The following is a 22,301-nucleotide window of genomic DNA, read 5'->3' on the forward strand; positions in this document are numbered from 1 at the left end:
CTGCAATGAGCCCTGGGCCAAGCCATCCCCTAGAGCTGGGAGGTGACCCTCCCTTATGTCGGCACAGCCCTCTGCACCTGTGGTCATCTCTCACCTCTCGGCCCCTCTCGGCCCGGCCCGTCAGACCAGCTCCACCAGACACAGGTCACAGCCCGTAACCACCTCCCGCAGGAGCACAACAAGAACTTCAGGTTTCTGGGCCCAGGGTGCAAACAGGAATGCAGCAAGAGAGCGGATCCTCCCCCGCCCCCACCCCCTCCTCCCACTCTCTCATCCATCCACCTTCACCCCATCACCTCCCTCCTGGAATCTAAGATCCCAACAGGGATCAACCAGAGAGCTGGGGAACCGGAGCCCAGGAAGGAAGCAGCAGGAAAGGGCAGCGTTCTCAGGGGTTAGAGCCTGTGCCCCACCCCCTCTGCAACACACTCGCCTCCTTGCCTGGCCTGCCTTGTGCTCCCCTCTCCTCCCGGCAACCCGGTCCTTCAAGGCCACCTGAGCACATGTCCGCAGGGCATCATTCCCGCGCAGGGCAGAGGCCCAGATGGCTGGCCTCGGTGCCAACGGCCTGTTTCGTGGCATTAAGGGGCCTACTGTTCAGCACGGCCATGCAGCGGGGCCTTCTCCAGGGGCTGGTGTGATGAGCGCGAGCCCCGGGCACAGGCTGGGGACCACCAGGCCACCTTGGGAGAAGCCTGGGAGGTTCCAAAACTGACGTCTGTTTGTAGGAGCCCCACTTACGCCCTCCTTGGTTCCACCAGGAGCCCTGCAGGCCAATCTCCAGAGATGGGGAGAGGCAGAGTGCGGGGTGTGGGGGTACCCCCACAGGGGTGAGAGGAGACCCCTACTAAGGCCCTGGGCCTGAGGGAGGCAGTAAGTCCCCCCTTCCTTACATCCGCAGCCTGGGGATTCCTCCTGAGTCACAGGCCTGTGACAGTCCCTGTCTCCCCTCATCTCCCTGGCTGGCCTGTGGGGGAGGCCAGCAGATGTTTACTGAACTGGAAGGAACAGAGAGACCATGAGCCTGGGGGAGCAGGAGGGTGTGGGCCCGAGGCAGGTGCCAGATGGGGCCCGAAGTGGACAAGGCCTGGCCCGCCTGCAGAGTCCACAAGAGATGGGCCTTCCCAGGCAGGGCTGGCTCTGGGTCCCCAACACAGGGTTGGCAAGGGGCAGGTCGGGGAGAGAGGGGAGCCAGGTTGTCATCTGCCTCCCGTGAATCTGACACCACAGATACCTCGAAGTCATTTCAGCCTCCAGAAACCAGGACCAGCAAGAAGTACTCTCCCCATTTATAGATGAGGCAATTGAGGTCCAAGGAGGGGAAGGACTTGTTCAAGGTCACACCTCCCGTAAGGCAGGGCCAAGTGCATCTGGCTCAAAAACTAGCCTCCTCCTGCCATTTTGGGAGAAAGGAAGAGGGCCAGCAGCCAGGGAGGCTGGCTGAGGAACTCCTCCAAGAACAGAGGCCACAGTACGGACCAAGTTAAAGGGAAGGAGCTGGGGTGGGGTGGAGAGGGGTGAAGAAAGGTTTCTCCTGGGCGGTGGGGAAAGCTGGCTCTTTGCTGTTTGTAAATAGTCAGGTCACAAGACCCAGAAAGTGACATTCCACAGAAACTCAGCTGCCTGGGGCCAAAGTTCCATCTCCTTGGCCAAGGGCCAAGCAGCTGGGAGGAAATGGTCACCCCACTGGCCTGACGCGCCCTACCTGCCTGAAACAAGCAGAGCCTGACTTCCTGCTCCACCAACCCCCATCCCATCAGCTGAGTGTGGGCTTGCCCGGCACACTGGCCCTGCCACCACCCAGCTGACATGGCTTACTCACGGACCGCCCATCACACCCTGGTCTGCACGTGTCACCTCCTCATCCAACACGGCTCAGCCGTGCCTGGCCTTGAACTGCCTCCCCACCCGGCATGGATCCCCCACCATCCCTGGGCCCCCCTCAGACGTCCCCTTCTCAACACCCGCCACCCCACGCCATCTGTCACTGGCCTCCACATCCTGGACAGGGGCAGCTCTGCTCCTCCTCTTTCAGTGTCTAGAAAGGACAAGGCACCAAGCCTAGTGAGGAAGGCAGTGAAGGAGAGGGTGGCGTTGCAGGACTGCTGAATCGGCAGGCAAAGGGACCAAGAGAGGGCAGGTGACTCTGCCAGGGTCACACAGCAGGGGGATGCTGAGCCCAGCCAGCCTGGCATTTCCTATCACTGCACCAAATCCAACCTTCCCTAGCCACGCCTCACCAGGCTTCTTCCAGAGCCAGGGGTCTGAAGTGTCTGGGTGATGACCGGAGAGCAGGGGAGGGTCAGGACTCGGGCAGCGAGGGGGTGGAGAGAGAGGAGGGCAGAGAGCTCTAGTACCCCCTCCCCACACCCAAGGCCTCACAAAGGCCCTTTGAGGCTGGTCTCCTTCCCCATCTACCAGACAAAGGAGACGGAAGAGGGCCGGGGCGGGGTGGGGAGCAAGAGGCAGGAATCTGGCAGCCAGGCTGGAGGTTCTGGAGACCCTGGCACGGCTCAGGGGCAGCTCGGGGCTGAGGTCAGACGCACCAGGGACCCCTTATCTGGGGCAGGGGAGTGGGGCCCAGGGAGGCAGGGTACTCAGCTGGGAGGCAAGACCCCTGGGTCCCAGCCCAGCCCTGCCACCTGCTCGCTGGGCAGGCGGGGCACATGCCTTGCCCTCTCGGCCTCAGTTTCCCTGCCTCTCAAGTACCCCAGTCCGAGGAAAGACACGGGGCCTTCTGAGTAGGAAGGGACTTGAGACCCAGCCTAGTGGAGGAACACGAGATCTAAATTTCCCATTCCCCAAGCACCCCGGGGACCAGAGGGAAGTTTGTAAAATGCAAACCCGACCCTGGCATACCCCACTTCCCTGTCACACCCTGCTTCCCTGTCACACCCCGCTTCCGAGCACACAAGCCACGGGCGCTCTGCTGACCCTGGGCCCCGGGCTTCCTCTTCCCCTCATTCCCCTCCAGCGTATGCGCCTGCCACGTCCCAGATAAGCCCTTCACACTGTGCCTTCTCACCCATCAACTCTGAGATGCCTTCTCTGACTCCTGGGCAGCGGGAGTCTCTCCCGTCCCAAGCACCTCGGGTGAGACAGGATGGTCTCCTGCACTGAAGTCCCTCCCGTGCAGCCAGCTCTCACAGTGTCCCCAGCAGGGCCTTGGAGGCTGGGGGCGGGGGGGCTGGGCATTGACCTCCAACAGCGTCCCCATCACCCAGGCCCCCAGAGGCACCCACTCTCACACTCAGGAATTGGGGTTAAAGAGGAGGAAATCACACCACGAGGCCAAACACTTCTCTTAGACACACTCTAGCCTCAGTGAGCAAGGCCAGGACAGGGGGCAGCCAGAATAACTCACCATTCTCGGTAGTAATGGTGACAGCTGCCCAAACCAGGGCGCCAGTTGGACTCTTCCGTGCATCATCTCTCTTAATGCTCACCACAACTCCATGAAGTATTATTACTCCATGAGGTACTATTACCCCAATAGCACTCCATGAAGTACTATGATTTTTTACTACTATTACTACTGATGAATCATCATCATAAATACTTTTCATTTACAGCAAATGACCATTTCAAATCATTAGGACAATAAACAGCAAAGTAAATTCCTCCTACTTGAATGTCACTACGTTTCTCTAAGAAAAGGTCACACCCACATCATCTCCTTTTTACCCTATAAAGCGCCCTGGGAGGAGGGCAGCAGGGCAGAGGGCCCCATTTTCCCCGTGAGGGGGCTGAGGCCCGGGGCGGGGGCGCTCCTGGCTGGGCATGGCGGCCACGGGATTAGGGCCGGTTCTCCTGGCTCGTCATCCAGATCAAACCCCGCACAAGAGGGCCCAGGATCAGCCCCTCCACTTTCTCGGCCACCTGGGGCCTCGGGATGACCCCTCCCGGCCACCCTACTGTTCCCCGCAGACTGGGTGGGTCTGGGCCCGCTCGCCTCAGCTCCAGTTTGGAGCGGACACTGACCTTGGGCCGCTTCCACCTGACGGCGGGCCCGGGGGCACCCTGATAGTACAGCGAGTCGTCGGTGGCTGGGAAGTTGGGGTCCTCGAAGAGCACCTTCCTGCGCAGACAGGCCCGCTTCAGGGCCGAGTAGTTCTGGTTCTCATAGGGCTTCACGCCCGAGAACATGGTGGCCGCTGTCCCGGGAGGGGAGGCGGAGACGAGGCAGCGGAGGGCTGAGTGGGTACGTGGGCGGCTCCAGGGGGCCCTGGGAGGACAGAAGGCAAGAAGATCATCACCCCTGCGGCACGCTGAGTGGGGTGCTCCCTGGGTGCTCCCTTGCTGGGCCCCTATGAAGGGAGCATCCTCATCCCCATCCCACAGGCCAGGAACTGGACCGCCCAAGGTCACACAGCTGGTACACAGCAGAGCAGAGATAAGAACCGACTGGCCTGACTCAGCCTGAATTATCCCATTTCTGATGGTTAGAGGTAACGCCCAGTCAGCAGGCCAACAGGCCGAGGGCACAACCACAGTGGTGCTCGGGGCCACTCTGGGGACTCAGCCCCTCCCTTCCTTTGTTTCCCCAGCCCTCCCAAGACCTCCCCGGGGCTGAATCAGACTAGTGGTGACCGGCAGCTCCCGGGCTGGGGTCACACCCACAGGAAGGCAGCAGGGTTGTCACCAAGTCCCTCTCCTCCAGATCGCATCCCTCAGTCTAGAGCGACACGTTCCCGCCCGGTGTGGAAAACCCCTGACCCGGGCGCCCCCTCCAGGCTCGTTCACATCCATTCTCTTGCCCCCTCCCTCCAGCACTGCCTTCTTGGCGGCACTTCTGGAATAAACGTCTCCAATTCCACAGGGATCGCTCTCATCGCTCCTTAATCCCACTGACCTAATTCCCCTGAAGACCCCCCACCCCGACCCATGACCTCCCAATCCCCTAAACCCGGCTCTCCCACGACAGCCTCGCAGACCGTGGGCGTCCCACACTCCTCCACAGCCGCCCCCACCCAGGGCTGCAGGGGCTTCTGGGGCTGCTCCTGACCCCTCCCACCTCCAACCTTCCTTCCTTCGGGGTCCCCCAGAGGCTGCAGCAAGCCCAGTGGTCTGCTCACCACCCCCCTGCTGATGACCCCATATCCCCGTGTTCAGCCTGGACCCCTCTTCTGGGCCCCCGACTGGCCCACCCCCTCCCTATGAGGACCACGGGCCCCTCACAGACACCAATCCCAAATGAACTCAGCTGCTCCCACACCTCCCCCATCCCCCAGCCCAGGGACAGGACCACAAGCACCCATCAGACCAGGAGCCCCAGACGGCCGGGTGCACTTGGTTTGTTCCTCCTGCACACGCAGCCTCTGGCAGGGAGCCCGACACAGGAGGTGGCTGTAACGCATCAGCATCCTCCCTTCAGCCCCGGAGGGTCCAGGTGGTCCCTAGCCCAGCATCCAGAACCTTGTATTCATGTGCTGGAGGAGGGGAGGGTGGGGTGGAGCAGGAGCTGGTGGGGCCTGACGCATCGGACACCCTGACAGATGCCCTGACAGCCAGGCACCTAAATGACAGCCCATCTCTGTCCCCGTGTCGCAGGCTCCATCTGGGCTGCGGGCAGAGCATGACACTTCCCCAGTCCACTCACCCTGTGGCCCGCCCAGAGCAACTCCACAACCCTGCCTGGGTGCAGGCCCCAACTTCCCAGCCCGGCTGAGGGAAACCGAGGCAAGGCAGGCTGGCTTCTGGGGTGAACACGAGTTTGAGAGTAAGACTGATGTGGGCTGGTCCCAGCTGCACCATTCATCTCCTGTGTGGCCTAGAACAAGTCACTCAACCTCTCTGAGTCCCCATTGTCTCATCTCCACAATGGGAACAATGCTGCTTCAATAACTGGAGGATGCGTCATAATTAACCAAAGGCAGAGGAGACTGCAAGCGGGCCAGAGGGAAGAAGGAGAAGAGAAGTGGATGAACCGCCTCTCATTGCCCAGAGAGCCCCTCACTCCTCCAGCACCCGCCTTGGGGAAACCACCCAGCCAGAGGTTTGCGTGCAGTTTGCAAACAGTAACACGTAGGCCTTTCACTGTTGCCATTTTTCAGAATGGAGAACTGAGGCTCAGCGAGGGGAGGCGACTTCCCCAAGTTCCACGGCAAAGTCTCGACTCGAACTCACATCCTCTGACCTTGGTGCCTCCAACTTGTCCTGGTGACCCTGAAGCACGGCAGGGCGGGACTCACCCCACCCACACCGGGCTGAGCCAGCCTCCCTCAGGAATGGAAAGACAGGGAAGGGGGAAGCAGGAAGGGAAGGTGGCAAGAAAGGGCAAGGGTGGTGAGTGTAGGACCCAGACGGACGGAAGCTGCCGAGGGGCTGAGAGTGGTTTGTCCCCAGCTCTGGACCCACAGCCACTCCATCTTCGGCCCCCACATCCATACGGGGCCTGCTCAGCTGCTGTGTGATCTCAGGACAACCAATTAACCTCTCTGGCCTTCCCTCTGCCCAGGAAAGCCAAAAACCCTGCCCCTTCCCACCCACCCTCCTCGCGTTAGGGGCCTGAGGGAAAGAGAAGAGGGGAGCTGGGAGAGCCAGCCCCTGGGCTCCTGGCACACAGCCACCCAGGAGAGTCATTAGCATCACGGTTTCTGGCAGGACCTGCTCAGGAAGCAATTTAAGCTGAAAGAATTAAATCAAAGGAGCTGAAGGCAGGAGCCCAGACATCAGCTCTAGCGATTCCAGTGTTCAGAGCCCAGCGGGCCAGGGAGGGGGAGCAAGGTGGCCGAGGTCACACAGCCTGGCAGGTGGAGGAGGAGGGTTTGGGCTGCCCTCCAGGCCACACAGAGGCCAAGGCTCCTGGCAGGACAGAAGGGAGGTTGAGGCAGAGAGGGGAAAGCTCGGCTGGGCCAGGCCTGGCTGGCTGAGGGTGTGACCCAGTTCAGCCATCCTCCAGCCTCACCCCTGCCATCCTGGCTGACCCTGACCTCCTTATGCCAGACTGTTCTGGCCCCCGGCCTTTGCACAGGCTGCACCTCATGTTCACTGCCCTCCTGCACCCTCCGTCTGCCCCAAGGCCACCTCCCACTCTATCCATGGGGTCAACACCCCCGTGGGGTCACAGAGTCCCCAGCTTCTGAGCTCTGCTCTCTCCCTGTGGTTCCAGGCATAACCACTGAAGGCCATGGACAGACCAGGAGTCAGAAAGCTGGCTGCCAACCCTGCGCCTCCTGTCTGGGCCCAAGCCTGGAGCCGTGGCACTTTCCGTGTTCTGAACATCGTTACACTGTGTGTGAGCCGGGCACTAACGGGACAACCGAGCTTCCCAGCTGCCCATCAGCCTGCCCTCTTCCCTCCGCCCCTGCCAATTACACCCCACCTCCACCATTCTCCCCCCTGGGCCTAAGCTTCTACGCTCTGAGCTCCTTGCAGTCCCCTAAAGCTGTTTACCCAGGGCCTTTGCACACACTGCTCCCGCCACACCCATATGTGGAGAACTCCTGGTCACCTTTCAGAGGGAGGCCAAGTACCTCCCACCTGCCCTGACATCTCCTCCCTCTGCCTACACCATCCTGGAACCCCTGTGGCAGAGCCTGTCATGTTCTACCCCAGCTACACATGACTTGTCGGTCTCCCAGCCCCACCCACACATCTCCAGGGCAGGGCCCAAGTCCAGCTCCTCTCTCTACTCCTAGGGTCCAACACTGGGGGCTGGATTCAGTAAATCCGTGTTGAATGAACCAACAAAGGTGACACAGCAGGAATTTCTTCACGGATGGCAAAATCAGGCTCAAAGGGCAGCCGGGCTGCCAAGGGGGATCAGCTTTCCATGTCAGAGACACGCCCGCTCTCAGGTCTCCGGAGGGCCAGGGCCCACCTCTTCCCATCCGATCTGGCCTCTCCTCTCCTCCCCACCCCCTCCTGATGGCGGGGGACAGCCCCGGCCCACACCCTGCCGTGCGAGGGAGGTGCCCCTGCAGCCTCGCTTCTCCACTGCGGCCCAGCCCTGCTCCAGCTCCTGACGGAGGCTTGGCTTTAGTTCCCCAACGTCCCCTCAGCTGTGTGACCCAGGGCAAGCCACGTCACCTCTCTGGTCTGCAAGGTCCTTGTCTGGAAGGAAGAGATAATGTGCCAGGGCCTCTGGGAGGGTCAAATGAGACCCCGGCGCACAGAACAGCGGGAGGTCAATATCGACATCTGGGGCACATCTACAGTGTGTCCAGACCCCTGCCAGGAAGCTTCCAACAACTCAGGGTTCTTGTCCCCAAGGAACTTCATTGGCTAGTTTGGCCAGCATACACAGGGCAGAATGGAACATGTGTCTCTTCAGAGGTTCCAGAAAGAGGGGCGCCAGGAAGCCTTCACAAAGGCCTGGCCCCAGAAGTCACCTGTCCTTCAGGAGAGAAAAGCCCTTCCAGGAAGAGGGAACAGCCCAAGCAAAGGCTCAGTGGCAGGAAAGTGCAAGGCAATTCAGACCCAGCCTGACAGAGTGAAGCCTGTGGACTGAGCACAGGGGCGTGACCTGGGTCAGAACAAGGGCATGGGAATGCTGGCCAGGGAGCTCGGAGAACCCAGCCTTCCAACACGTCAGTCAGACCTGAGTGTGAGTTCCAGTTGCACCACTTGGCGCTGTGTGTCTTGAGTTAAGTAGCTAACCCCTCTGAGCTGTTATCAACCTTACCCAGCTCCAGCCTCTAAGGTGGCAGAGAAAGAAAGCGGCATCTGCCCTGGGCCTGCCCTATGGGAGCTCTGTCTATCCTTGGAAATGGTGTGTCCCTCCTTTCAGGAGGGTGTGGCATAGTCTGCTGTTCCCTGGACCCACTGGAGGTGGCGGGGACAGCCCGGCTGTGCACATGGCAGAGTAAGGGCTCATCTCGTAGCAGGCCACACTGAGCCAGCTGCAGGAGGGGCTGACACCAGCGACCCTTTCCAGCTGCCACGGCCAGGGAGAAACGGGAGACAGAGTTTCAGTCCCATTTTGTAGACAAGAACATCAAGGAATGTGTCCCAAATCTGTAGCCTGTTAGGTGGACCCCAAGCTTCCAGACTCCACGTCACACCAGGGCTTCCCAAAGCAGGGCCTGGGTTAGTATTGTGATGATTTTCTTGGGTATACTGACGCGGCAATAAAGAAGTCAGCCAGAAAGTTACTCCCCGTCCACGCCTCTCTCAAGGAGAACTCCCTGCCTTGCCCACCTACCTAACAAAGGAGGAGCAGCCTCAGGCCCAGAGCAACAGCACCCAGCTGGGACTGAATGGATTTTTCTGTTGTTTTTGCTTTTAAGACTCTTCAATTACCTTGTATGTGTAGGAAGTAATACTGACTTTCTATTCACAGCAGACACACAGCTTCCTTTAAGAAATATTAAGGAAAAAGGAAGCTGATTTAAAGAGAACTGCTAAGTTCCCAGCGGCGAAGGCAGCAGCCTCAGCATGGCACCAAGGCGCAGAGGGCAGGGGGCGGCTGAGGAAGGGGCCGAGACCCCATTCTGGAGCTGTACAGCAGGCACAAGTCACTTTACCTCTCTGAGGTGGGGGCTCTGCTCTAAGGGTGGGGTGATGGAGCCAGCACACAAGGGCCAAGGAGAGCCCAGGCCATTTGAAGAAGAACAAGCTGATGGCTGCTGGCGCTCACAAGGCCTGTCAAAGAGCTCTAGGAACAGAGACAGGCTGGTCCCGGCGCAGGGCAGACGTGCTGACCAACAGCAGGACAGAAGGCCCAGAAAGACGCCACGAGTACAAGGACGCCTGATTCAGGACAAAGGTGACGCCACAGTGCCCTGGGGAAAAGACGGTCTTTTCAATGAACAGTGCTGGGTCGACTGGCCATCCGGACGGAAAAGGATTCATCTTAACTCCGATCTCCCAGTCTCCACAAGAAACAATTCCACACAGACCCCAAAGGTGAAACAACAAGGCTCTCTGAAGAAAACAAAGAAAAGAGCACGTCCAGATGGCCGATAAATAGGAAGAAAAAGTGCTGGACCTCACAATCATCAAGGAAATGCAAATTAACACCACCATGAGATACACTTTGCCCCACCCACACCCGGAACTGCTAAAGGGAACAGCACCGGGCTGGCCCATGGCGTAATGGTTGAGTTTGGCACACTCTGCTTTGGCGGCCCGGGTTCAATTCCTGGGCACAGACCTGCACCACCTGTCAGCCGCCATGCTGTAGCGGTGACCCATGTATAAAACAGAGGAAGACGGGCACAGATGTTAGCTCAAAGCAAACCTTCCTCAGTAAAAAGAGGAGGATTGGCAACAGATGTCGGCTCAGGGTGAATCTTCCTCTAAGTAAGTAAGTAAGTAAATAAATAAATAAAAATAGAGTGAACAGCACCGTGCGCACACACACACACACACACACACACGCCCAAGCGGAGCGCCACTACACTGGTGGTGGGAACGTAAATTGATACAATCAGTGTGCAAAACCGTTTCACCATCTCTATTAAAGCTGAACAAACACGTACTCTACTATGCAGTAATTTGACTCTGAAGTATACACTGACCAGAAATGTGTGCATAAACTCAGCAAAATACATGTACAAGGTTTGGCGCAGTGGTATTTGCTAGAGGTGAGAATCAGAAACAATGCAAATGTCCACCAGCAGAAGAAAGGATAAACGTGTCGATGTAAGGAGTGTTGAACAAGCAACTGTTGCACGCATCTCCACGGACAGAGCTCCCAAGCAAAATATTAAACCAGAGAAGCAAAACTGCGATGCTATTTATATACAATTGAAAAGCAGGCGTAGCCCATCTCCAGTGAACAGAAGGCAGGAGAGCGGCTCCTTTGGGGGGAGCAACTGGAAGGGGCACGGGGGCTCTTGGGTTCTGTTAACACTGCCTCTCGATCTGGGTGGCGGCTACATGGGTGGATCGCTGAGCTGCAGCCCGCGACCTGCACGCTGTTCTGCAGGTCAGTTAGCCTTCGATAAACAGTTAAACCAAAAAAGCCAGCACGGTGGCCCTGGGAAGAAGGACTGGCTGACTCTGGTGACCCTGATCCCCCCATTTCTGGGCCCTCCACAGCTCTAGCCTGTCGGGCTGGATCCCATACATCTGGAGGGACCTACCTGGCACCCAGGGGAGCGGGGAAGGAGCCCCAGGCTGGGTCAGAGCACTGCTCCTGGCCTGGCCTTGTCACCTCAGGCAGTGTGACGTTTTGCGAGCCACCTCCACCTCTCAGAACACTGTGGCTTTGATCCCTGGGGTGCCCTAGTCCAAGAGAGGGTCCACCAAGGAGAAGGTGGTGCCCCCACACCCCAATCTTGGAGGTCCAAGGTCTCCTCTGCCAGCCAGCCAGGGACCATCCCCAGGAGACGCTCTCAGACCCGAGGGCGGGCCCGGCACTCCGGAAAAGGACTGAGCTGCCACAGTGGAGTTGACGGCAGGGGGACACCCAGGACCCCAGCCGGAGGTCCTGGAACGCCAGGGGCAGGGAGTGGGCTCCATCCTGAGGTGTCGGGGGGCCGGGGAAGGCTGGCAGGGGAGGGACTTGAGATCCAGCTGGCTGCCACATGGAGAACACACTGGAAAGGACAAGACTAGAGCAGAAAAACCAGAAGGCAGGCCGTAGGACTTGAGCCGGCACGCTCACGTGTGAATGGTGAGCAGAGGTTCCAGCGCCGCAGGGAAAGGAGACTCAACTCTACCTGGCGGCCAGCCAGCTGTGGGGGAGAAAGGGAGAAGGCAGGAGGGCCGCTAGGATCCCCCACACTCCACTGCGGGCACCCGTCGTGCAGCACGGGCAGCAGGGCCTGGAAAGGGCAGAGCCTCAACGTTTGGTGACTGCCTGCTTATTTATGTGGTTTTGTTTTTGTTGCTATGTTCACCCCTCGATCCCATACCTCACTCCCAGTCTCCTCTTGCCCCACAAGCCACCATTTCAGTGACACGCTTACTGCGAATCTCTGTGCCACTGTGGGTGTAATGTGGCCTCCAGGACCTTGCCTCCCCCATGGCCTGTGTCCTGAGGAGGAGATGGTGGGGGGGTGGTGAGTGTGAGGAGGGAGAGCTGGGCTGGGGCCACCGGGGTTTCGGGCTCTGGGCTCCGGCAGCAGAGCTGGGGGGCCAGGCCCAGTGAGTCACTCCACCCAGTGCCAGGCAGGCTGGCACTGGGGCTGGGAAATCCTGTCTGTCTTCCTCCCCCCGCCTTATCGCTTCTGGCCGTGTCCAATCCAGGCTCCACCCAGATGGAACCGGCTCTTGCTCACACACAAACCCGACAAGCGGCTCGCCTACTAGGAAACACAGTGGACTTGAGGGGCAGGGTCAGGCAACCGGGGCTCAGGGTCTCTCGCTGGTCCCAGGCGACAGTCGTCCTGGGGTACTGATGTTCCCTGGACATGCATTTGAGGGAGAAGCCAGCCTCTGGGCCGGTTGTCTGTGCAGCCTGGCTGAGTCCCGAGGCCTCTGCCCCACAGCTGTTCCTCGTTGGGACTTGGGTCCGGTCCCAGGGTGTTGTGAGGAGGGGCCGGGAAGCCTCAGTCAGCTGGGTGTTTCCGGGAGAGGAACCTCCAAAGGTGTCATTCCAGCTTGGGCTCCCATGGGACGTGGGCAGGGACAGGAAGAAGCTGGGAAGCCGGCCTTGCTCTTGGGGCGGGGGCTTCCCTGGGCAGGCGGTGGGCCAAGGCTCAGCCTCAGGCAGGGCAAGCGGCTCAGTGGGTGTGGCACTGAAAGTCCCGAGCACCAGATACCCAGGGCAGTTGGTCACCCGTCTCAGCTCCCAGGCCAGCACTACGTCCTGCCCAGAAGGTGCTGCAAGAGGAGCACATGCAGCTGAGGGCCCCCAGCAGAAGCCCTTCTCTCCTCTTGGGGGCGGGTGAAGCATCTGGAGCTGCAGGTGCCAGGTGCTGCTGACTCCCCACAGGGGAAACAAGCTGACAAAATGTGACTTGATCAGGTCACTGAAGCCATCTCAGCTCCACTGCGCTGTGTGACCCCAAGCAAGTGCCTGCCCTCTCTGGCCTGCAGGTTCTCACCACTGAATGGTGGGGAGTGGGACACTTCTTGCTCTTTTCCAATCTGCAGGGTTTGTCACCAGGAGTGCCTCCTGTCCTGCTTCCTGCAAAGCAGTCTCTGCCCCAGCACCACCTGCCTCCAAGACTCAAGGTGGGCAACCTTGTGAGATGGTGCCCATTTCTCAGACTGGCAAACTGAGGCTCAATTCCTAGGTCATGCTCCTGCACAACCTCAGAAAGGAGCTGTCCTGTTCTCACAGGACCGACAAAGTCCAGGGGCAGGAGAGGGAAGAGATGCCTTCACGACTGAGCCGGGGGCCTGTCTCAAGTCAGGGCTCTGCTCGGCCCGGCCCACTTGCTCCCTCAGCCAGAGACAACGACCCACCCACCAGGCCCTGGCAGTCCCACTCAGTGTGCATTCCCCCATCCAAGCTGCCCCCACGCTTGCTCTGCACCTGGCCAAGGGGACAGCGAGGAGTCAGACAGGGCTCTGGCCAGGGGTCAGCTGGAGGAGGAGAGAGACTGCGACCCCAGGACCAGGCTGGGATCTGCCCTCAAAGGGCAGTCACTCACCAGACGTGGCACCAAAGGCTCGCGGAGGAGGGATCTCAAAGGGTTACTGTGATGTCAAGAGATGGATGAGGAATGTTCAGAGGACAATGGAACATTCTGGGAGGAAGAAACCATTTAGGCGAGTCTGGAGGACAGCGTGCAGGGGACGGGGAAGAAGGAAGGGCTTAGCATAGAGATCCGGCCACTGCTGGGTTATGGCACCCCTGAAAGCCAGGCCAAGATCTCGGGAGTGGACAGTTCCCAAGAAGGTCCGATGGAGAGGAACCCAGGACGCAGGCAGGGGGACGAGCCTGTAGGAACGGCCCCTGAGGGAAGCAGGGCCCGTGTGGCATGGCCTTGGCCGTGGGATGAAACAGAGACCCACACTGGGGCGGGGTCTACAGCAGGCAGGCCTGGGGCTCCCTGGGGGTTGGCTGGGGGCTCTGCCTCGGATGCACCGGGAGGCTCACTGCCTCAGAGGACGACAACCAGGTCTCCAGGTGAGCGGTGTGTTGGCAGCACTTCCATGCTCTGGCACTGCTCTGCACCATGTCATGTTCCTGCCCGTGGCAGCCCTGAATACCAATGTTTCCTCCTCCCTGTGCCCAGGCAGAGGAGGATGCAGAGCCCCAGCATGTCCCATCCACATCCTCATCCTCAAATGGGGAGACTGAGGCCCAGGGAGGGGCAAAATAGTCACCTCCTAGCGCCTCAGAGTCCTCATCTGTAAAATGAAGGTCTTCTGCTCGACTGGCCCAAGGTGGCCCACCCCATGCTCCCCTCGCACCCCTCTGCTCCAGGCAGGACTCAGCCTCAACGGGCCTTGGTATTCTCATCCGCACGATGGGGCTCCCAGCTGGGCCCCAGCCCTCACAGCGTGATGGTGGGGATCGACCCCGCACAGCACTGGGTTTATTGAAGAATGTCTGAATTGAGCCACACTCCACTCCGAAAGGCCTAACACGCCGTCAAATGCAGGATGGGGTCTGGCTGTCAGGCAGACCCATGGGCACATGCTGGCACATCCCCCCTGCCAAACACTGCTGAGCTCTAGCTACCGTGACTCAGGCTGGGCTCCGGGGCCAGAGGGGCAGCAGGCCCAGGCTCGGCCCAATAAAGCTCCTAGGCTGCGGGGGAGGCGGACACAGAGGGTGACCTCACAGGGGAAGCCAGCGGCTGTGGGCACCCGGGAGGAGGAGGTCCCTGAGAATGGAGCCTGCAAGGAGGCTGCAGTTGGCACCTGTGGTAGCTGAATATTGGCCGCCCAAAAATATCTACGTCCTGATCCCTGGAACCTGTGAGTGTTACCTTATAAGGTCAAAGGGACTTTGCATATGTGATTAAGGATCCTGAGATGGGAGATTATCCTGGATGATCCAGGTGGGCACTAAACCTCATCACAAGTGTCCTCATAAGAAGGAAGTGGAGGGGGTCTGACTCTAGAAGAGGAAAAGGCAATTCCAATTCAACGAGGGAAGCAGAGATGGGGTGACGAGGTCACAGGAAGGCCAGCAGCCACCAGAAGCTGGAAGAGACGGGAAGGGATTCTCCCCAGAGCCTCCAGAAGGAACCAGCCTGCCAACACTTTGATTTTAGCGCCATCAGACTCATTTCAGACTGCTGACCTCCCAAACTCTAAGAGAATAAATTTGCACTGTTTTAAGCCAGTAAGTTAGCAGCAATAGGAAACGGATACTGTTCGCGACGAACAGGGAGGGTGGGTACGTGGCCTCCAGCCTCTCTCCTGCTCCAGGAAGTCAGTGAGTGAGTGAGGATGAAGTTATTCCTCCCTGAACTGTTCCAATGTAAAAGAAAAAGTCGCCCCAAACTTCGATGTCTTAATCACCATTATTAGTGACAAACCACTTGGGTCCCACCTCACCCTGAATGACAGAAGTTACACTGGGACGGGGGGCTGGCTGGGCAGACCAGCAGGCTCTCTGCCCCAGGCTACAAGCTCCTGTGGTCATCGCCTGGCACACCCCGAGAGTGATGGTCAGCTGCATGCCAATGGATGGACTTTGTCTGCTCTGGCCACCAGCCACTTCTCCCACAGCTGGCCACATGCCCCACTATGGCAGAAAACCACAGCACACACCCACAGGCCAGCAGAGCCTCAGCCATGGGCACCCTTACACCCCTCTCCCCCAGAAAGCTGGGGGGCCCTAGAAACCCATCTCTGAAGAAGTAGAATGGGGAGCGGTAACTCAGGCCACTACAGCAGCAAATGCTCAGCTTCCACAACTTCCCGCGTCCAGGCCCGAGGGCTGGCTTCCTGAAACATCTGGATTAGCAGCCCAAAGGGACTTGGCTCATTTTGCCTTTAGTGAGCAGGGAAAGGCAAGGCCTGAGGCCAAAAGGAAGTGGGTGCTGGGCCTAACCGAAGAGAGGTAACCCCAGGGCGTCACCATTCACCCAGGGAGCGGGCTGCCGAGGTGGGGGGCCCTGAAGGCGAGGCCTGAGGGGACCACTACCAGCCAAGGAATGTTTTAAGCAGGAAGGGCAAGGGGTCTCAAGAGGTAGAAGAGAGGGGGCTCTAAAGTCACTCAAAACACTTGAGGCCTGGGGGGCAGAGAAAGGCAGGGGTGAGGGGGCAAGAGCAGCTGCAGACAGATCTCCCCATCGGCCGGGCCCCACCCCAAGACAGCCAGAGAGCTGCCCCGGGCGCGGGGTTTGCAGACCTGCGCTCGGCCGGGGGGCCCAGGGCCCGCTGCTGAGCTTCTCCTGTGACCTGTAGGGAACAGGAGCCTTTGGGAGGCCCAGGGACTTGGTCAGGCAGATGATGAGACCACCACGAGAGGGGTCTGAGAGGTCACGCTCCCCTCCTCACCAGCTGAAGCTAAGAGGGGCTTCCACTTCAACAGGAGCGATCACATTTCCTTTCACCCTTCTTCTCCCACTCGGCCTCTCCTTCCTTGGGGCTGTCCCCCAGGGAGGAAGGGACTAAGGGATGCTGATGGCTAATTACTATGAATTGGAACGGCTAACAAACTCCATGTACTTCGTAAAGCCGTTTTAGTGACCCTGTCTACCTTCAGCGCTCTCATCCCCCAAACCCCTGTGGTTAGCAGCATTCATCCCCACTTTGCAAGTGGGGAAACTGAGACCCACAGGGAAAGTTCCCTGCCTTGAGGTCCCCTGCAGAGCCAACCCCGGCAAGAAAGAAGCTTGGACACAATGACAGGCCCTGTAGATAGGAGGGGTCGTGCAGAGAGCCTTCCCAGTGCCCACTGGGGGTCCAGGAGGGCCGCCTGGTCAAGGAGGGGCTTCAGGACTGTGCTGAGAACCCTTGGGGAAAGCAAGGGCAGAAGCAGCCAGGGACAGCACCAGCCTGGGAGCAACGTCCTGGATGTCGCCCCTAAAAGCCCTTGGGCCTCTCACAATCACTCTGTGCAACTCCTACCTCTCTGACTTCGTCCAGGCTTGTCCACCGCCAGTGGACACCCCATCTCAGAGAGGGGGCTCCCCCACCCTTCCCCCACGCTAGGGCCCTGTGCAGCCCCTTAGCGCCTCCCACTCGCCCCCACCCCTGCTCTGGGAACCCCTATCACATCGCCTCCTCCCGTGCCAAGCCTGGCCCAGGGTGGGGTGCTGGGGAGCGGGCCTCCCCCTGCTCGGGCTCCACAGCAACCCACCCACTGCAGTAGCCGAGGACGACCCTTCTCAGACACACTCCAGACTACTGAGTGCCGCTCCCCACACTGCCAGTCAGTCTCACAGCCCCAGGCCTTTCCCCGCCTATCCCCGGGCCTGCAGCGCCCTGCCGGTTCTCTTCTGCTCGGTGAACTTTCCATCCTTCCTTCGGCTCAGCGCCCATGGATCCAGGGGAAATCTCCCCAGCTCCCAGGCAGACACTGGCCCTGCCTGGGGCTCCAGCACGGGGTGCAACTCTGGGCAGAGGCTTATCTGTTGACCCATCTGCCTCACCAGTCAGAAGAGAGGGCGCCCCAGGGCAATGACCCCGCCTGAGCACCACTTTGTCCTGGCACCCAGCTCCAGACTGGGCTGAAGCAGCAGCAGCTGGGCCTGACCCTACCGCGCCCAGTCCCTCAGCAGGGAAAGCAGCCAGGCTTCCCCATCCCCACCCCTAGACTCTGGGGAATGGAGCAAGGACCAGACCCAAAGACCCTGGGCAGGGGCGGGGTGGTGGGGGGAGGGTGTCTCAATCCCTGCAGCAGAACACAGTGGTCCCCCAGGAGGCCTCACACTCATAGGCTAGACTGAGTCCCACCCTCAAACCCCTCTCTTCCAGGAAGTCTGCTCAGATTTCTCCCTCCCTAGAATCCGAGGAATATGCCCTTGGCACTTCTCTCTCCAACCCTGGTGCAGGGAGAAGATTCTGGCTTGAAAGCCAGGCTGACCCAGGTTCAAATTCTGGCTCAGCAGCCCTGAGAGAGAGAAAGGAGCTCACTTCACCCCTCTGTGCCCGCCCTCCTCATCCCTGTGGGGTCTGGCGCTGAATCCCACTACAGGAAATGAAGCTGGGAGAGAACTCGGCACCTGTTACTGACCATCTGTCCCGCTTCACCTCTGGAGCCCACGCCCCTCTCCACGGACCCCCAGCTCTGAAGGGCGGAGGCAGGATCAGAGAAGCCCAGGATCCATTCTCTCCCAGATCTCCTCGCCTCCCCCCGACCCCCTCACACACACACCCAAGGCCAGCAGCCCCGAAAAAGGGCCCCTATTCCACCCGAGAGGAGGGCCAGGAAGGGACTCGGCCTTGGCCTTAGCCCCTTTCCCAAGCCTCCAGGGACGGGGGATGGGGGCACCCAGGAGGGGCTGTGGAATCGAATGGGTGGAGGGCTGGGAAGGGAACAGGAGAGGGAAATTGTGAGGAAGAGAAGGGGAAGAGCAGGTCAAGCCCCGGGGGTTAAACCCCAGCGCGTCTGAGCTAGGAAACGGACTCTGGGGGGCCCTTCGCCGCGGGGCGGGGGTGGGGATGGGGACGAACCCCGGGGCAGCGGCGGATGCCCGAGGCCCCCGCCCCCCCAGGGCTGAAGGCCAGCGCTCACCTCCTTCCTCCCCTGGCTGCGGGATGTGCACCCCCCACACCGCCTCATGCCCACAGGGCACACGCACTGGCCCTCGCTGCAGCGGCACACACACCCCCGAAACACACACACGAACACACGCGCGGCCGCACACGCCTCCCTCTGCGCAGCGCCTCCTACCTGCCGCGCCGCCGTGGATTGAGCCAGACTCCGGGGATGCAGGGCACGGCGCGGGCGCTGGAGCCGAGGCTGGACCGGTCCGCGCGACGGATCCGCTGGGGCTGGCCTGGGGCCGGGGCCGGGGCTCAGACTCCCCCGCTGCGGTCCGCCCCGCCCCGCGGCCTCCGCCCATTTGGGGACAGAGGCGTGGTCTCCAGTGGGTCGGGAGGGCCGGGACCGCTGCGCATGCGAACTGGCGCCAGGCTGTGGCGAGAACCGGCTGGGAGATGGCTGCTGTGTTCCCGCTGGGGAGTAGGAGGCGGATTTGGGGCCCGCGCGGTTCATCTGGACCCCGCTCTGCTCGGTCAGGCCCCGGTTCTCCCTCCCTTCCTCCCAGCCCCGCTCTGTCCGCTGTGCAATACTCTGGGAGCCCCCCAGGGCCCAGCCCAGCTCGACAGCTGGCCGAGGAAGGTTCTGTGCGAGCCCCGCAAAAGGCTTGCAGGCCGGCGAGCTTTGGACCTGCATCTCGAACAGTGAGCCCGGCTGGGCCCAAGACAGGGGGCTGGGAAAAGAAGGACTTGAAAAGGCGAGCGCCCATCTCGTCCCCATCTCCATGTCCACATCCGTCCCCAAGGTTCGGGATGGAGGATGGGGACCCAGACCCCAGAGGCTCAAAGAGGGCCCGCGTCAGATGGGGAAAAGTGGCTCGGGTCCCACAGTGAGCATTTACCCGTGCTGTGTTAGGATGGCGGCAGGAGGGGCATGTTGTGGGAATAAGGTTGAGAAGGTTTGTGAATGACCAATCCTGGCACACAGTAGGAGCTCAGGCATGCGGGATTCCTCTCGGTGGCCCTAGGACGGCAGGGCAGACAGGCGTCTGAGCAACTGACTGGAAGCCTGTATCAGCCCACGTGGCGGATGGAGAAACTCAGGCCCACTCATCTCCCCCTCTGGTGTTCCCAGTCTCGGTTAGTGATTTCATCCACGTCTCAGTCACTCCAGCTAATAGGGCCTCTTCCAGCACCTCACAGCCTCTGTCCCAGGCCTCCAGAATGTTTCTCCCCTGGGTGTAGCTCCAGCCCCCTCGGGAGCCCCTATCCAGACAAGGAAGATTCAGATAGACAGCCATGACCTCCACCCACAGAACAATGTTCCAAGACTGCCCACCTGACTCCCCCACCCAAACCCCGTTCCACTGCCTGCGCCCTGGGCTGCAGCCGCCCCAAGCCCCCAGTGCTCCTGTACGGGAGGAGGAATGTTCCTCTGCCCTCTAGGTCCTTCTGGCTGCTCTAAGAGTTAAATTCACATGAGACAGAATAACAGGAGAAAATTTAATAACACGCATACATGGGAGAAACCCAAGAAAGCTGAGTAACTCGCCCAAATGGCCCCGGCTGACCTTAAATACCATCTCAGCTAAAGACAAACCAGGACGTTGCGGGTAGTACTTTGAGCCTTCAAATGGGAGAAAGGCAGCTGACATGGAGATGGAAAAGCAAATGTTTGGTAGACAAATGTTTGCGGGGCCGTCTGTAGACACTGGGACCTGAGAGAGGGAACGTTGTTAAGAATGGGCTTAGCAAGGATCCTTCTATCTACCACACCTAGTTTATATTATACTCTCATTATCTGCGGTATTAGCTCCTTCCTGGGCCAGTCCTTCTGTCTTAAAGTCTTTTAGGCAGTTTGGGGAAGGTCAAAGTTTCTTCCAGAGTCTCTTGTCCTTAAAGGTAATCAAGCCCAGAAGACACATTTTTGGGGCAGCCGATTCTGACCCGCCACACTCCTCTCAAGCACTCTGGGCTGCGCCACCCTCAACCTTGTTGGTGCTGATGTGCCCTGTCCGGCTGTCTGGAAGGCTCTTCCTGCCCGCTCCGCACAGCATGTCCTGACACCAGGCCTCAGCTCTAGTGCGTGTCTCCACCGTGAACGCCCACTCCCCCATCTTGAACATTCCTGCCCCCTCGCTTGTCCGAATCTCATGCTGCCTCTCTTGGAGTCAGGGGTGGAGTCTCCTGGAGGATGCGGCTGGGGCTCATTCCCGGGGAACAGTTAGTACTTGGTGAGGCCGGGCAGCTCCGGGCTCTGGTCCTCGCTCTGCCAGTTACTGGCCATGTGATCCAGGCAAGTCCTCTCTCCTTGCAGAGCCTCATTTCCTGACTGTGAAATGGGCTTCTCGCAGAAGTGCGCGGGGATCAGGTACAGGCAAGTCGTGGGGCCCAATAAGGCCCTGGCATGAAGAGTGTTGGGCACGTTGTTTCTGGGCTGGGCAGCTCCCACGTGTTCAGAGGTCGGGCTGGGGTCACGTCCGGGAAAACATGTCTGCCTTAGCCCGCGAGTCGGTGGAGTTGGAAGGATTCTCGGGCCCCTTCTGTGTTTCAGAGTGTTGGAGTCGCAAGAAGGGTGTTGTGTGGTGGTGGCAAGCTTGGACTCTGGACTCACTGCCTGGGCTCCTATTAGCTGTGTGACCTTGGGCAAATGACCCAATCTCTCTGTGCCCGTCTCCTCACCCATAAAATCCCTACAGTAGCACCCACATGATGGGGTTGTTGTGGCAATTAAATGGGCCTGTCCGTGTAAAGTCCCTGGGGTGGCCCCTGGCTTGGAGTAAGTGCTCAGCGTGGCTTAGGGGATGTTATTTTCATCTAGCCCGACCCCTCGTTTTGTGAGGACACTGGGTCCCCAGAAGCAGAGACATGTACAGTACACATGGATGCTTCGAAGCAGGCATCCCAGAATGTTAGAACTGGAAGGGCTCACCTCAGAGCCCCTCTCTGGCAGCTCCCACCTTCTCCAGCAGATGAGGGAGGAGGTCTCCAGGGAGACAGTGACCCGCCCAGGCACCCAGGCTGGTGGGGGGGGGGGGGCATTGGCCCTGCTCCTGTTGGAGGGGAGGGAGGAGGTTTCGAGACAAGCTGGGAAGAGCCTGGCCTCCCGACAAGTTTGGGGAAGGGTTGGGGCGCTGATGATGCTGTAGCCCCCGGACCCTGCTGGGCAGCTTTCGTAAACTGAGTCATCTAATGGTGCCATCAGGGGGCCTGCTGTGTGGGTGCTCTTGCCCTTTAATTCTCTCAACCGCCCCCTGCAGGAGCCCTCAGTAGCCTCATTTTGCAGATGACAGAACTGAGCCTCAGGGAGATGCCCCAGGTTACACAATTAGGAAATGGCAGAACTGTAATCCGTACCTATCCCACCCCGACTCCTCTCTTCTCCTCTTCCTCCTCCTCTCTCCTCCAGGGAGAAGCTACTCCTATAGGCTCCTTGACTGGCTATCCAACCTCTGCTTGCATCCCCCTGTAACGGGGAGCTCATCCCCTCACAGGGCAGCCCTTTCCACTCTACTTGGGCGTGTCCTTTGTCACCCAGAGCTGACCCACCTCCCTTTTCCTAATTCTGCAGGACTCCGTACCCTGCACCCCACCAAAGCCCTGGAGACAGAATCTCCTCCTCTCCAGGCCAGGAAACCCCCATCTTCACTGCTCCTGTATGTAACAGGGTTTCCCAGGCAGAAGTCTTATACTAATAATAATTTTTTTAAAAGAATTACTATTGTTCCAATAATAATAACAATTTCTTTTTAAAAGCCCAGCAGATCTAATTGTCTAGCTATTGTTTGAGAACCCTAAAGGAAGCCCCTTGGCATGGGGAGTGACTCCAAATGGAGGCTCCTAAGGCATGGTGG

At 59.5% G+C, this 22,301-nt stretch overlaps 1 protein-coding gene across 1 annotated transcript in view; it reads right to left on the bottom strand.

Moving 5' to 3' along the window:
* The window catches only part of CAPN5 (calpain 5), a 53,590-nt gene extending 34,793 nt beyond the window's left edge, over window positions 1-18,797 (bottom strand). The window contains exons 1-2 of the mRNA XM_014855809.3: window positions 18,641-18,797; window positions 3,982-4,225 (exon numbers count right to left, since the gene is read on the bottom strand). Of these exons, the coding sequence (XP_014711295.1) occupies window positions 3,982-4,146 (165 nt within the window). The 5' untranslated portion in view covers window positions 4,147-4,225; window positions 18,641-18,797. The remainder of the gene's footprint in view (window positions 1-3,981; window positions 4,226-18,640) is intronic.
* Window positions 18,798-22,301: the final 3,504 nt, after the last annotated feature.

This window comes from Equus asinus, chromosome 20, assembly GCF_041296235.1.
Source record: "Equus asinus isolate D_3611 breed Donkey chromosome 20, EquAss-T2T_v2, whole genome shotgun sequence".
Classification (NCBI taxonomy): domain Eukaryota; kingdom Metazoa; phylum Chordata; class Mammalia; order Perissodactyla; family Equidae; genus Equus; species Equus asinus.